The sequence below is a fragment of the Podarcis bocagei genome (assembly GCF_964188305.1).
Source record: "Podarcis bocagei genome assembly, chromosome: 5".
Classification (NCBI taxonomy): Eukaryota; Metazoa; Chordata; class Lepidosauria; order Squamata; family Lacertidae; genus Podarcis; species Podarcis bocagei.
This window is the reverse complement of record NC_138129.1, coordinates 52,342,619-52,357,093: the sequence shown is the minus strand read 5'-3', so window position 1 is coordinate 52,357,093 and position 14,475 is coordinate 52,342,619. Positions and strand designations below refer to the sequence as shown.

Below are 14,475 nucleotides of genomic sequence, written 5' to 3'. Positions count from 1 at the left end.
GAATCAGCTCTATTGAATAAACATATGATTGCACTGTCAGTTATTAGGTTTTGCTTTTGGAACTAATAGTACATCTATGTGTAAATGTAACAGTAGAACAGCTAAACAGAAAGGCACCACATCCAATTTTCCATACCAGGAGGTGGCTTTTCAGTGAGGTGGTTTGGAATGCAAAGTGCCACTTTGCATATACAAATCATGCTCACTAATAGCTAATCTCTCAGTGCATGAGCTAAACTGGAAGAGAGAACTGATAATGCTTAGCTAGGGGTTTGAACCTGCTCACACTTCCACTTGCTGGCTTTGCTGCTGCTGCTGCTGCTGCTGCAAACGATAGGTTTTTTTTTAAGGCTGCTAATAGGTTTTTCAAAGGCTGCATTTACCTGTTTTAATTGTTTCACTTTAATCACATTACATATTAATATTGTATTCTTCATTCTGTAAGCTGTACAGAGAATGTATGTTGATGGGTGGTCATAAAAATAAGGTTGCTAAATAGAAAGAAACCTATTGAATATTGGGTGGTGACTTTTGATAACACCAAAAATAGCTAAAGCACTGTCTTCTAGAATCCTGCTGAGACTAAGGCAGCTGCTTTTCCACCTGCAATAACATTGCTTCTTGTTTCACTGCAGCCCCAGCAGGTGTATCCAATTGGTATAAATTAGCTAAGGCACAACAGTAGACCTTTGCTTGATACAGCAGGAGTTCTGAAGCTGAGGTTTGCAAGGTAAGTGCTGCTTTTTCCTTGTTCTGTTCCCTGTGGCTTTTGAATTTAGTCACCTATAGGAAACCATCTGAAGCAATGCATACCATGTGGGTTCTCATAATAGTCAGTAGTGAGCAGGCTGCAGAGAGGGATGAGCTAGGGCATACAGCTGAAGTCATGCAAGACTCTTTGTATTTCATGGGCAAATATCATGGGTCAGGCTGTGCAGTCTTAATAGTCTACTTGACTGCAACATATCTACACCTGAAGGACAATTGACAATGGTCCCCCACCCTGGTCCTGGGTTAGAGAAAGCATAAAAAACCCTCATACTTAATGAGATGGAGAGTGGGCGGATGCAGACTCTCAGCTTCTGAATTGCCACACAATTATTACTATAACAGATGTACAGCACAAGAGGCATGCTTTTTAAATGCTATACTGAACATTTAAGTTGCACAGAGGGAAGGAAAAAGGTCAGAGGTTAGTGGTGGCAGTGGAGGAGGAGATAGCATGAGGCTGTACTGATTCTAGTTTAAGAGACTGGTGCTGAAGAGGGAGAAGGAATTGTACTATTGTCACCTGTGATTTATTGAGCCAGGTTTCTGAAATGATAAGTGTGAATGGGGGCTTTATTCCAATACAAACAGCAGATCAAGACCATGATCTGGATTGGAACCGTCCTGGCAGGTGGCCTGTTATTTATTCTTTAAAAATATAAACACATCTGCTAATATTGTAAATGGTACTGCATTTGGTCTGGCCCTTAAGATGATTTTGGATGGATATTAGATAGTCCTAGTTTAATAGCTCTATGAATAGTTAGGACAACAAAATGTTAATCCATGTTTGGAAGCGTGCCAGCTCTTTGTATAAGTTGCTGGAAGCATACAGCAGGTAAAATCTTTGTGCTTTGCTTGTGGGCTTTCTGGAGACTGTTGGCTGGCATCTGTTGGAAGAAACAGGGTGCTGGACTGGATAGACTTTTGGTCTAATCTTGCAGAGATCTTAGGTTCTTATGAAACAGTGAGCAGTGTTCCTCACTACTGTCTCTTTTCCTTCCTACTCTTTCTGCAATGCAAACTAAGGTGACATAAATAACAGCTAAAATGCACAAAATGCAGCTCATTTTGCATTTTTTGCTGGAAATTGGATCCTGACAACCTGAGCCAGATGCTGTTTCTTTCCAGTCTTAGTGGAGCTTTGTCCCTGGCTTGAGTGGATGATGTTGCCCTAAGCAGCTATTTGCTAAGTTTTGTTGATGAGATGCCTTGACTGCACATATTATTACACAATGAGTGTACTGAGTAGGGACATTAAATTGCCTTTAATTGGAGCAGCTTGACTTCTTCTGTTCCTTTTGGTTGCTCTGGCAACTAAAGGCAATTGAGTCCATGCCTGATAGTTAATGAGGGGACACTGCTATTCTCAATTCCTGATGAATCATTATAGCACTTCCCCATGTGCCACAAACTTTGGCGTGTATCATCTAAAAGCCATTCTTGATTATGACCTACAGTATCAGAATGTTCCCACCCTTTCCTCCATATTTTCTTGGGGTTATGGATCTGAATTTCACATAAAGGCCACTTGAGCTTTAATTTAAAACTGTCCCCTTATTCTGCAGCCTTCTCACTGATATTCACTTGCTGGCTCTGTCAAGCCTTTTTAAATTTTGATTTCCTCAAAATGTCCTCCAACATCACTGGTGCATAGGGTGCATAGGTAGAGGTGGGTGAATAGTCCTACAGAGGAAAGGTGGTGTGTTTTTTGCAAACTGAAAAGCTAACACATGCAGAACTCAAATCCATTCAGCAAATCAGTTTACATGTGGGCTAAACTGAGTTTGAATGCCAGAAAAGATTATAGTGGAAGGAAAGACCTGCCTTTCTTGAGCAGGCTAAATTACCCAAAAGCCACTAGAAGATACTGCTCCTGCTGGCTGATGTCTTCATGTATTTCTCCCTTCAAGTAACATTGTTGTTTCCCCTTTACTTTTTAGTTTTAATACAGGGATGGGGGACTTGTCATCCTCCAGGTATTTTTGGACAGAGGCAGATTTAGAGGAGTGCAACTGGTTTGGCTGCATTGGGCGTCAAGCCAAGAAGGCACCTCAACACTGACAAATAACAGAAGCCGAGAGGTGGGAGGGGGCAGCAAATTTTGATGTCACAGTTTTAAAGCTCAAAGTCCTCCACTGTTCTGGACTACTGTTCCCATCATCCCTGATCTTGCTTTTTGGGCTCATGGGTGTTGGATATTTGAAGGGCTACAGGCTCCCCATGCCTGTTTTAAAATAATATGTATAAGCTCCCATCAGGTACAGGCCTATGAATAGCCGACGGCCAAGGCAACACAGCACTGCTGGTCTAAAGACAACTCCTCCCTCTTGCATTGTTTAGAACTAGTAAGTTAAGAGACACTCACAAAAAGGAAAGCTGAATATGTCTTTGTTCTGTGGCCACAAAGTGATCATGAACTAAAGCCTGGTAGAGGTGTTGGCAGCAGGCTACTGAGACTTCATTTTTGTGTCTACCTGTTCAAATAGCAGTGATGGCAGGTAAAATTTTGACTTGGTAGAGCTGCAATTTCTAACCCTGCTGTTTTCATCGCAATAGGTCTTGTACAGCACTTATTTCATACCCTCCAACATGCCCCAGAGGAAAACTGGAACACACATATTTCAGGGCCGCGATCTTGTGAGAGCCAGGTGACTTAAGTAAAAGCACCCCACCCCCAAAATGTGTCATGTGACTCTCATGAGAGCACGGCCCCCCAAAATGGGATGTCTCACTTAAATCAGGACAGTTGAAGGGTGTTGTCAGGGCTGCCTCAGGTCCCAGCTCACACAGGACCAACGCCAGTTCCTTTTTATATACAGAAACGTTTATTGCAGTTCATTTTCCGTTTTACAGCCGAGGCGCGCAGCCCCACGTCCGTAACGCTAGACCGCTGAAGTCCCCTCTGAGTCAGTCCCTCCCCTGCACCAGTTCAAGATGCTTGCTTTGCTCCACCTCCTCCTTTCCTTCCTTTTCCGCAGGGTCTTCCTGCCCACTGGAGTTTCGCCCCTCCTGGACTCCTCTGACGCTGAGTCCCCAGATGGGTCTCCCTCCCTCCTGCGGGCTTTAGGACCTGGCTCCCCCTCCGGGCTCTCAGTTCTCCCGCGCGCCTGCACATTTGAACTTGGCGCGCGCGCCCAGCTGCCAACCTTCCTTCTGATCGTTACACTACTCCCTTCACTGCTCCCCTCCCCTTCCGGGAGGATGGCTTGCTCTGACCTCCCCTCCGTTCCTGCTGACGGAGCTGCTTCCCCTGACACACTGGAACTTTCCCCCCCCCTCGCTACGCTCTGGTGGGTAAGCTGGTCCTGATTTCCAGCTGCCGCTTTGGGATCCCCTGCTGGCCCCTTGCCCCTGATGTGGCCCCCCTGGGACTCCCCTTGTCTTGACCACAGGGGCTCCCTTCTGGGAATCCTCTGATTCGCTGGAAAGGCTCATGGAATCCCTCGGGTCACTGTCATCCTCCTCCTCGCTGTCCTCGGACTCTTCCCAATCGTTCTCCACCTCCTGCCTCCCCTGTGCCTCTGTCCCTGAACCCCTGACAGGTGTTATTTAGGAACATGTGCCATTACACATGTGCAGAATGTCACGGTCTCATAATCTCTAGCCCCATCCCCCTGTCAAGTATTCTTTGCACATCTATGGACAAGGAAAGAGCTTTCATGTAAGAAGGCCTAAATATGATTTTCAGAAGATTGACTCCATACCTTTTATTTAGAAATTAAGCATTAATTTATTCCTTCTTCCCCACCCAGTTATATAAGAAACAATATGCACCATAAAATAGCTCTTGCTAGTTCACATTGCTTGTATCATGGCTATGGGACTTATGCTACATTTTACTGAAAATGAAGCCGTGTGTAGGAAGGCTAGAGAATTTTGTTTTTCAAACATCAGAGCAAAAATCCAGTATTACGTATAAAGCATGTTCATACGTTTACTTGGTTAGAAGATTCTGATTGGTCAGTACACAAAGGCTGATTTTTCATTCTGATAAAACCAGGCAAGATAATTTCCAGCTTTACTTGATAATCACTTTTGGGTAGGTTTTGCCCCTATATTGTGGCAAATTGGACACAACTTCTACCAAGTCCTTTTTTGAATCTGCATCACCATAAAAAAAAAATCACCTGCTGCCTTTTAATTCTCTTCCTCTTGTGCACTATCCATAGGCATCTCTGCAACTACCTTAGTGCTCATGTCAAAAACAATAGTAGTTGCAGGTCTTGTACTTTTACCTTCTGAAGTCAGGAACATTAGGTTTTCCCATTTCAAATTATGATCTGTATGGGCAACTGGGTGGAACAAGAGCTTGAAACTGACCTTCCATTCCCATTCCTCCACCCCTTTTAGTTTCAGAAGAGGAAGTAGATTTACTTGCAGAACTGCCTGCCCCCTTTGCATCTAAAATATTAGCTGTAGTCTCCAATTTGAGGCATCAGCAAAGGAGGAAAATTATAATTCTTAGATTACGGTACTTGGGTGAGACCTTCCCTGAAATAGTGTGTTCAGTATAGGTCACTCTGTTTAAGAAAGACTGTTTTTAAATTGGAACAAAATTTAGACAATATGCAGCCTCAGTTCTCAACTGCATGCATTCTGTGTTACATGAGAAGCTGGAAATGTTGGGCCTGTTTAGCTGATGAAGTAGGAGTCTGAGAAGCACTGATTAATAGTTAACATGAACGGTACTAGGACTGAAGCCTTGTGATACTCCAACTGTTGCTGAACTTCTAGTTCCCATTAGCTCCTGCCAGCATGGCCAGTGGCCAGGGATGATGGAACTGAAGTTCAACAACGTCTTTGGGGACACAGACCCCCCCCCCCCGGTATATACAGCCTACCAGAGCAGTTTGCAAAAGTTTGAAATGTTGTATGTAGCAATAAAAATACAACAACACAGAAGATGACTGCAAAACAAAAGAGCACTTAAGCCAGATAAACCCATATCCTGTCAAATCCAGGATTTGACTTAAAAAAGCCTTTACCTGGCAATGAAAAGATAACAGAGATAGCAGCGGGAGGCAGATTCCAAAAGCAAGATGCTGCAAAACAAAACAAAAATCATATCCCTGATCACCTTATAATCGTGCAAAAAAAGCACATCATGAAGATCTTAGGGTGAGCAGCTTGTTTGGCAGCAGGTAGTCCTTGAGATACGTAGGCCCTGTAAGCCATTTAGGCATTTGGAAGTTAAAAAGCAGCACCAGAAATTGGCTCCAGAAACAGACCTGGGAGCTAAGACCGGAGAGCTATGATGTGGCTAACTGTGGTTATTCAGGAAACTATAGTCTGAAGATTCTTAAACACACACCATTAGACTTATTTCAGGGCTGAAAACAGGTAGTGAGGATTCCAGATTGAAGGTGGTTGACCTTAATGTGGGGGGTCAACAGTAGAAAATGAAAATCTGCTCTCTTTCTACAGGAACTTTGCCTGTAAATATACATAACAAGAAAACTTCCAACATGCTAGAAATTTTTTTTTGTACTTGCAAAAGTTGTAGGAAAGCTAAATTGGTTCAAAACAGTGCTTATATAGGAAAATGTATCCCCTTTATTGGGAGCATCAGTCAAGCTATGTGTGGCTTGGCTCATTTTCTTGAGATTTGCATGGCTTTACTAGAAACTTCCCAAACTGTGCAAAGCACGTTGTTGCCCCCCCCCTCTTGTGCTGTTTCCAGATCTTTTAAGTAGGTTTATGCATGTATGTAGGATCCTGACTAAGGGGAGGTGATGATCATCTTAAGCTGCCTTTACTTAGTAATTCAACTAAGTTTTACTTGGAGAAGACACATGAAAATTTATGAACATGACTTAAGTTAGATCCATTAATTTCAGTAGGTCTACTCTGAGTAAAACTTAATTGAACACCACCAATGGCATTTAAATACAGTGGTACCTCAGATTACTTAATTCGTTCTGGAGGTCCGTTCTTGACCTGAAGCTGTTCTTAACTAAAGGGGCCTCCTGCTGCCGCTGCACGATTTCTGTTCTCATCCTGAAGCAAAGTTCTTAACCCGAGATACTATTTCTGAGTTAGTGGATTCTGTAACCTGAAACATCTGTAACCTGAAGCGTTGTTAACCTGAGGTACCACTGTACATGCCTATAAAGTAGCTTTCTAGATCTTTGGCAGTGGAATATGGAGGGAAAGGGAGTGTTAAGTTTGTTTCTCAGGCACCTGTATTACCCCATGAATAATTTTGCACTTAGCATGGTGGATAGTTTCCAAAAAAAAGAAAGAAAAAAAAGTAAGGTTTGTTTCCTTTCTTTCAATGTGGATGCTATTCTCTTTCTCTCGGATAGCAAGAGGCAGGCAGTGTATTAGTGTTGTGGGAGGGAAGGCAGAAGAGATCTCCCCTATCCAAACCCTTTTGTGCCCTGAAAACTTTTGCACAGGTTCTGTAGCTGCAGTTTTGTGTGTAGCTGCCTTACAACAAAGGAAAAACAATTTGCTGTGTGGAGCGGCAGTAACTTTTCCTACTGCCCCACACTTTCTGAGAATACCTCCCGTTTGCATAAATGTAGTATGTGCATAGGGTTGTGTGCATGTCTAGGATATTAGGATAAAGTTTAGCATGTAAACACGGGGCCAAAATGCAGATTTTTCAAGCTGTTAAGTGATGTTTTGGACAGTAAATCCCTATTTTCTTTTTTAAATAAAGGGTTTGTAAATTTAGCTTGGGGGAAAAAAGATGGTGGTGCAGCAGTAGCAGCAGCAGGGAGGTAAGAGTGAGGTTCACTTGGGTGATGACTATGTGGGTGGGCAGGCGACGCAGTCCTGCTTGGCTTTGGTGGAGGGGTGCACTGGCAGTGTTGGTGGCTTGCTGGCCCCGGGTGCCAATAACTCATGCTACTGGTGGTATGATGTGGGATGTAATCCACTGGGAGCAGTCAAGTACAACATTACCTGTTTTGCTAGAGTGGTCATGCAGGGGATGTTGATCCAGCCAGTCAAACTTCCTGTTCCCTCTTGGCCTGGAGCATCCTTCTTTGCATGTGACTAGTAGGTGGGCGTGACCTTTCCAGACCTGGTAAAAGGCCAAGTCACACAGCCACCTCCCCACTCTTCGATCTTCTTTTTCATCCTGCAAACTTCCTGATTCACCTGGACTGTACTGCTAGCTGACTGCCAGCCAGCAGTCTCCCCAGGTTATCTCCCATATGGGGTAAACCTGTTTGTACATATAAGCCTAAAGCCTGCCTTCAGAGATCACACTGTCCTCTGCCTGATCGTGAGTAAAACTACTTTTTGTTACTTATGAATAAGACTATGGTGCCTTTATTCTTTTAGGAGGGATCAAAGAGGCCTTACCAGGGCAAGCCAGATTGAATTGTTTATTGTCTTAAGAGGCTCACACATGTCTGCAACCAGTTTTTTGCTGCATAAAGGGGGAATGTACTCTACTAAGTGAAGAAGCTTGGTAGCGCAAGTTAGGAAGGAATCAATATACAGTGGTACCTCAAGTTAAGTACTTAATTTGTTCCGGAGGCCCGTTCTTAACCTGAAACTGTACTTAACCTGAAGCACCACTTTAGCTAATGGGGCCTCCTGCTGCCGCCGCACCGCCGGAACACGATTTCTGTCCTCATCCTGAAGCAAAGTTCTTAACCTGAGGTACTCTTTCTGGGTTAGCGGAGTCTGTAACCTGAAGCGTCTGTAACCCGAGGTACCACTGTATCCTCTCCTGCCACCCTCAACATTCCCATATATGACACATGTAGTGTATTACAAACAGAAGCACTTCCATACTATCATGTAAGTGCTATTGTTTCAGCAGCCAAATTGTCCATGTGGAAATGATTCATGGCACACCCTTCTTCTACTGAAAGGCGAACTGTTCCAGCCGCTCCTCCTCTTTCTTGTCTGTGTGAGCAGCCAAGCAAGAGCATTTCGCTTTCACAGAATTTTGTTTGAGTTCTGCTTTCCACCACATGGACAGGTAGGATTCACTCCCACAGAGTTGTGGTCTTTTGGAGCTCCTGCCAGGGTAACTACAGGTTTATCTGCTAACTGGCAAATAAAACAAGACAGCAAAACGAACGTGTAGGAAACCCGATTATTCAAATTTATTAACATCAAGAATTATGCAATGATGCTGTAGATTTTTATTAACAAATAGAAAACAGACTGTATACAACAGTGACCCCTACAGCACTATGCTTTCACAAGGTAAAAATGAATGTTCTCTCCAACATCACCAACCCAGGATTGTTGATTTCAATGTAATTTGAATACATTGGATAATATAGTTAGAGACCTTTCCACCACCTTTATTTATAGAACTATGCACCTGGGAGAAGGCTGTAATCTCCCTGCCTTTAGTGCAAGTGAGAGAAAATAAGGAGTATTAATATATAGTACCGTTAAATTAAGTCCAGTAGCCTTGCCACATTGGTTAATTAGACCATCCTGTCATAGTGAAAAATACAGCATTCTAATGACTTTTAAATGTGGTACAGGATAGCAGAAATTATAGTTACACTCAGCCTCTGAGAACTGAATTTCTTACCTGAAGAATCCCACCCCTCCCTCCCTAATAGCCAAGGCACCCCCATGCCGGGGTTGTTTGTGCAGGAAGGCTTGACTTCCCAGAGTTGTGCTCTTTCACCTTGGAAGGTGCTCCAATGCACTTGGTTGGCCACAGTTGCCTAGGCAACAGCACCTCAGGATGCTACTGGCACAGAAAGAACTAAATAAATGTGTCGGTCAGGTCCCTTTTGGGAACTTGGTTTTCGTGCGGCAAGGATGCCACATTCCCCCCCCCCCCATCTTAACAAGAGAATCCCAAGCAGTGGGTCTCTCACTCAAATGGAAAGTTCATAAGGGATCTGCTGACAAATGTGAGGTCACTGGACACATGTCAATAGGACCAAGCATCTAATAGCTGCTGGAGTCCCACCTGACAGACAGGCTTATGAATAAAAGGCTTTAGAAATAAGCATTAAGTTGGCTCCAGCTCTGTGAAATTGAATATTCTACAAAGGACTGAAGAGGGAGTGGAAGGGTCCCAGAGCTGTGAGCCAGCCACTAATATTAACCTGGGGCTGCCCGAAAATGGGCAGCACCACCTTGATTGAGACAACAAAAGAGTTAAGGGCGGGGGAAGCAAAAGGAAATTCAAACCCCACCACCTCCATTCTTCTGTTTTGCTTGAGCAAAACATTAAGACTTGCAAAAGAATTTAAAAAAGAAAAGATATAAAAGACTAAGTTTAACTATTTTACATATATAAAAGATCCCATTCCATCCACCCAGTGACTCTCACCATGAAATGCTGTCAAGGGGAGGAGGAGGAGAGGGGACATTAACAGAAATTCATCTGGAAATTGGAAACGCTAGAAGCTGGTCCCACCTTTGGCGCTGTGGCAATGAACCCAAATACTGTGGTCAGAACTGGTTGGTCATGGGGAGGCTTGATGCTGCAACAACAGCAGCAGCATCTGCACAGAAGGACTAACAAATGGGCGGCTGGCTGGGAAGAACCCGTCTCTGCTCTTGGACATTCCCGCTGCAACTGGCTGAAAGCGCTAGTTACGTTGCATAGTGATCGAAGCTGCCAAGGTACTCCAGTGCAGCCCTGTAGCACAGCTGATACTGGTCCTGGAGAAGAAGGAAGAGAATGGGATAAGCAAAAAGCCTCTAAAGGAGACCACCACTTCTATCACATCATGGTGCAAATACCGGCAAGCGGACTCCTTCACCACCTCACTCTAAAAGAGGCAGCTGGCTAGCACCAAGCCCTGCATCTGATGTAAAGAGGGGCCATTTTGCTCAGATTAGTACAGTAAGCTTAGATTGGGAGTGAAGTTCCAGTTAAACTGCAGGTGGGAGAGCAGCAAGCTGACTGTATGGGAAACCCAAGTACTGAATTTTTAGCAATGTAATTTTCTCTCATGGTGCACCAGTAAAATATGTTCTATATAAAAAGGAGGATGAATTATGGATTTCTGCTCTCCGTCTCACGACCCATCCAACCACTGGTTCTGATATCCTTGCACTACACAAAGAACAGCACAGAATCAAAGGTCGCATTGATCAGGTGAAAGAGAGGCCAATCCAAGCTGCCATCAAGTTAGACCAGAAAACAGCATGGGTTCTAACCAGAGGATAGCCACTAGCCATGTGTAATCCTTTGCAAATGCTTGCTGGCACTGTTATTTTGCACAGTATTAACCATGACTACCTTTTGGGACTAACCCAGAGTGGGGTTTAACTCATGGTGAGAAATCTTGGCTGGAAGGCGCTCTGATGTGGCTTCATCAGTCTTGACTGATCCAGCTGTCTCACCCTTTTAAAGCCTTTTACAGGCTTCAGAAGATGCTGTAGATACTGTGCCAGTCATAGCTTAGCGTAATGCTGGTGGTCAACAAAAGAGGTTTAAAGACTGTCTCAAGGCAAATCTAAAAAAAATGTAGTATAAACACCAACAATTGGGAAACACTTGCCTGCAAGCACTCCAATTGGAGAACAGCCTTTACCAAAGGTGTCATGGGCTTTGAAGACACGCGAACTCAGGATGCAAGGGAGAAATGTGCTAAGAGGAAGGCACGCTTGGCAAATCCACACCGTGATCAACTCCCACCCAGAAACCAATGTCCCCACTGTGGAAGGATGTGTGGATCCAGAATTGGCCTCCACAGTCACTTACGGACTCTTTGTTAAAACTGTGTTTATGGAAGACAATCTTACTCGGCTATGAGTGATCGCCAAAGGAGAAGATTGTATATACCCTATATATCTCATAGAACACATCAACATGGGAATGGAGGCAAGATTGGTGGCTGCTTGATGTGATTTATATGGAATATGCCTACTTACAGAGAAAGTTACATCCCTTTTCCATACTGTGCAGCAGCAAGCATGTGGCTGGTGGTTTACCTCTGTTTGCACCATGGCTGGTCGTTGTGTCCTCAAGGTCTTCACAGTCTGGAACATGTCAACTACGCCCTCATAGCGCATGCGCTCCAGTACAATGCTTAATGTGATGAACACCCCTGTGCGTCCGACCCCCGCACTGCACATAAGGAAGAGAGAAAGAGACACAGTGAAAGGGAACTGAAGCATCAAAAGATCACAAAGATCAAAAGAAGCTCTCCCAAAAGCTAAAATATCTCTCACACAATGTTTTTGTGTGCTCAAAACTACAAAGCCGAAATTTCCCCTGCCTTTTACCAAGGAAATGGCTTCTATACCTAGAAAGGTGGGGCCATCTCTGCAGTAGTAATCTAGCTTTCCCTGATGACCTCAGCCTCCTCACCACTGGCACACAGCACCTAGCCAGCTTCCACGGACAAGCAAACAGCAGAACTTACCTGCAGTGTACAGTGATGGGCCCATCCTGGCCAAACTGCTCCTTGGTTTTATGAACTTGCCCAATGAAGTCAATGAAGCCCTCTCCAGTTTTTGGTACTCCCTGCTCAGGCCAGTCCGTGAACTGGAACTGCCGGATGGTTCTTGACTGTCCATCCTAGTTGTGGTTAAAGGGAGATATAGTCACTGCATCCTCTCAAAACACACGGCAGCCTTCATGGTCAGGCCTTTCCTACTGGTGCCAGAAAAGCCTTGAGGAGGGGAGGCCCAGCCGACCTAAGCAGATTTCTTTTGCCCCTTAGTGAGTATTTTGTTTTATATAGCAGGGTGTAGTAGATATAAACACAGCTGAAATCCTTGCTTCTGCTTTCCAGCTGTCTCAGCCACTTGACACACAGTAACGCCAATGCAGAGGGTGATAAAGCAATGGACAATCAGATGCACGTTGAAGATAAAGCCCTTCTGTCCTGTGCTACTTGCAATTTCTGAGCAGTAATGGGCAATAAATATTGGGGAATTCAGGGTAGGCTGTGCGGTACTCACCCTGGCATCAGTGACCTTGAACTCACGCAGAATGTACTGGGGCATGTTGTATTCAGCCATGGGATCCACCACAAAGTACTGGTACCGAGCAGAACGCTCTGCTGGCCAGTACTGGTGGCATTTCTCCTGAAAAGCAAAGGAAGAGTCAGAATTGTTACAGTCAAAATGTGTGATGTGACCGAAGCTTGAATATTTTAGAGTGAGGTGCCTTTTGACATCTTGTCCTGTTGGGTAGTACAATACCCACACAACTCCATGCTCTAATATGCGCAGCAAGACACTGATCTATTTCTTCCCTCCTGCCATGATGTGATTGATTAGGCTCCCCTTGCTCCTGCACGCCTCCATTTCCCATGACTTCCTGATTAGCAATCAGCCTGCTCTTCCATGCCAAGTTACTAGGTAGAAAACCTCAGTTCTAGCCCAAATGCCGCTTTTTTGCTGGCTCTGGGCAAAGCAAGAAACCTGAAGCTGCCAGCTCCTCTTAAAGTTTGAGTGGGCCAGGGGGATCAAGTCCATTGCTGGTTGCAGAGGATACTTGTTCACCAACTGGGTCCCAGGAGATAGTCAGCCATGTAGCTGGAGATGAATGACTCCTGCAGATTGCGTGCTTATTGAGCATACATTCTGATTTATTTAAATAAAGCTGACAAGGAGGTTATACAATGCTCACTGTTTATTCAGCAATCACCTGATTTGTTTGTGGGGAGGTTATATGACTTCATGTCAATCAGTTGCTATATTTCTGGTGCATTTTCCCATCACCACAAAAAAGTCATTTTTGTTGTTGTGCAAGAGTTTTAATTCACTTCAATAGCACAAACCTAAATTTACTCGTATGCAACTGAATCCCTCCCACAAAACAGTTACAGTCTGAAGACGTCAGTGCAATGAGCTTCACCTTTAGCAGTGACTTCAGTACCCTCTAGCATTAGGAGAATGAAAGCAAAATATTTGCTCCCAAGACTGGGCCGTACACCTGGAATCTCACTGGAGAAACAGCCCCAGAATAGACATCACTTGGTAGCTGAGAGTGCTAGCTTACCCGCCCCATCTCTCGCAATTTGGTCAGCATCACCACAATGGTAGAGTTGTGCTCCCACAGCATCCGCCAGAAATCCTCTGTAGTTTCAGCAAGGGGTCCCTGTGTGGCAATGTAGGCCTTTTGCTGCCTGCAAGGTATCAAAAATTTCAGAGTGGTAGATGACTGACACTTCTGGGATGGAAAGGAGATGCTTAGCAGTTAGGTCTAGAGAACTAGTTAAAGGGCTTGCTGGGGGAGGAGAGGAGAACTTGTGCCACACATCTGGATCTCTGATAGCATCTAGCTGCTTCCTTCTGTAGTCCTTGCCCACAACCACCTGTTCCGCTATGAGATCAATAAGGCTATCAGAGGTCCCTTGATGAAAGTAGAGTATTAACACAAAGGCACTAAGTAATTAGCCAAAGTTACTCAATGTGAGTAGAGGCATATTATATAAGTTGGAGTAACTAATGTTATTACACCAGTTGGATCTTCTAAAATGCACATGTGGGGTGAAATATAATACCAGAGTAGTGCTACAACTCTACAGTAAGCTTTTTGTAAAATTGTGTGAGTTCCTTTGAGGTGTGCAGGAAACACTGGTATAGGATGCGTGTTGTAAAGGTAAAGGGACCCCTGACCATTAGGTCCAGTCGTAACCGACTCTGGGGTTGCGGCGCTCATCTCGCTTTATTGGCCGAGGGAGCCGGCGTACAGCTTCCGGATCATGTGGCCAGCATGACTAAGCCGCTTCTGGTGAACCAGAGAAGCGCATGGAAACACCGTTTACCTTCCCGCCGGAGCGGTACCTATTTATCTACTTG

The 14,475-nt window shown here is 44.5% G+C and overlaps 1 protein-coding gene and 2 long non-coding RNA genes across 21 annotated transcripts in view; 1 reads left to right on the top strand and 2 right to left on the bottom strand.

Annotated features, from left to right (window-relative positions):
- Positions 1-14,475, top strand: part of LOC308587579 — a 66,637-nt gene that overhangs the window by 24,822 nt on the left and 27,340 nt on the right. For 6 of the 8 annotated variants that reach the window (XR_014008464.1, XR_014008465.1, XR_014008466.1 and 3 more), the window contains exon 4: positions 642-730. This is a non-coding gene — a long non-coding RNA (uncharacterized lncRNA). Of the gene's footprint in view, positions 1-635; positions 731-14,475 lie in introns of all 8 variants that reach the window. The other 2 variants (XR_014008463.1, XR_014008468.1) reach the window with 1 other exon arrangement.
- Positions 8,095-14,475, bottom strand: part of LOC308587585 — a 440,103-nt gene continuing 433,722 nt past the window's right edge. Inside the window, exon 2 of the long non-coding RNA XR_014008476.1 lies at positions 8,095-8,275. This is a non-coding gene — a long non-coding RNA (uncharacterized lncRNA). The remainder of the gene's footprint in view (positions 8,276-14,475) is intronic.
- The window catches only part of PTPRF (protein tyrosine phosphatase receptor type F), a 478,572-nt gene continuing 472,915 nt past the window's right edge, over positions 8,819-14,475 (bottom strand). For all 12 annotated transcript variants that reach the window (XM_081195232.1, XM_081195228.1, XM_081195234.1 and 9 more), the window contains 5 exons: positions 13,673-13,799; positions 12,628-12,753; positions 12,087-12,241; positions 11,653-11,788; positions 8,819-10,374 (listed from right to left, as the gene is read on the bottom strand). In XM_081195232.1, coding sequence (XP_081051358.1) covers positions 10,306-10,374; positions 11,653-11,788; positions 12,087-12,241; positions 12,628-12,753; positions 13,673-13,799 — 613 coding nt within the window. In that variant the 3' untranslated portion in view covers positions 8,819-10,305. The remainder of the gene's footprint in view (positions 10,375-11,652; positions 11,789-12,086; positions 12,242-12,627; positions 12,754-13,672; positions 13,800-14,475) is intronic.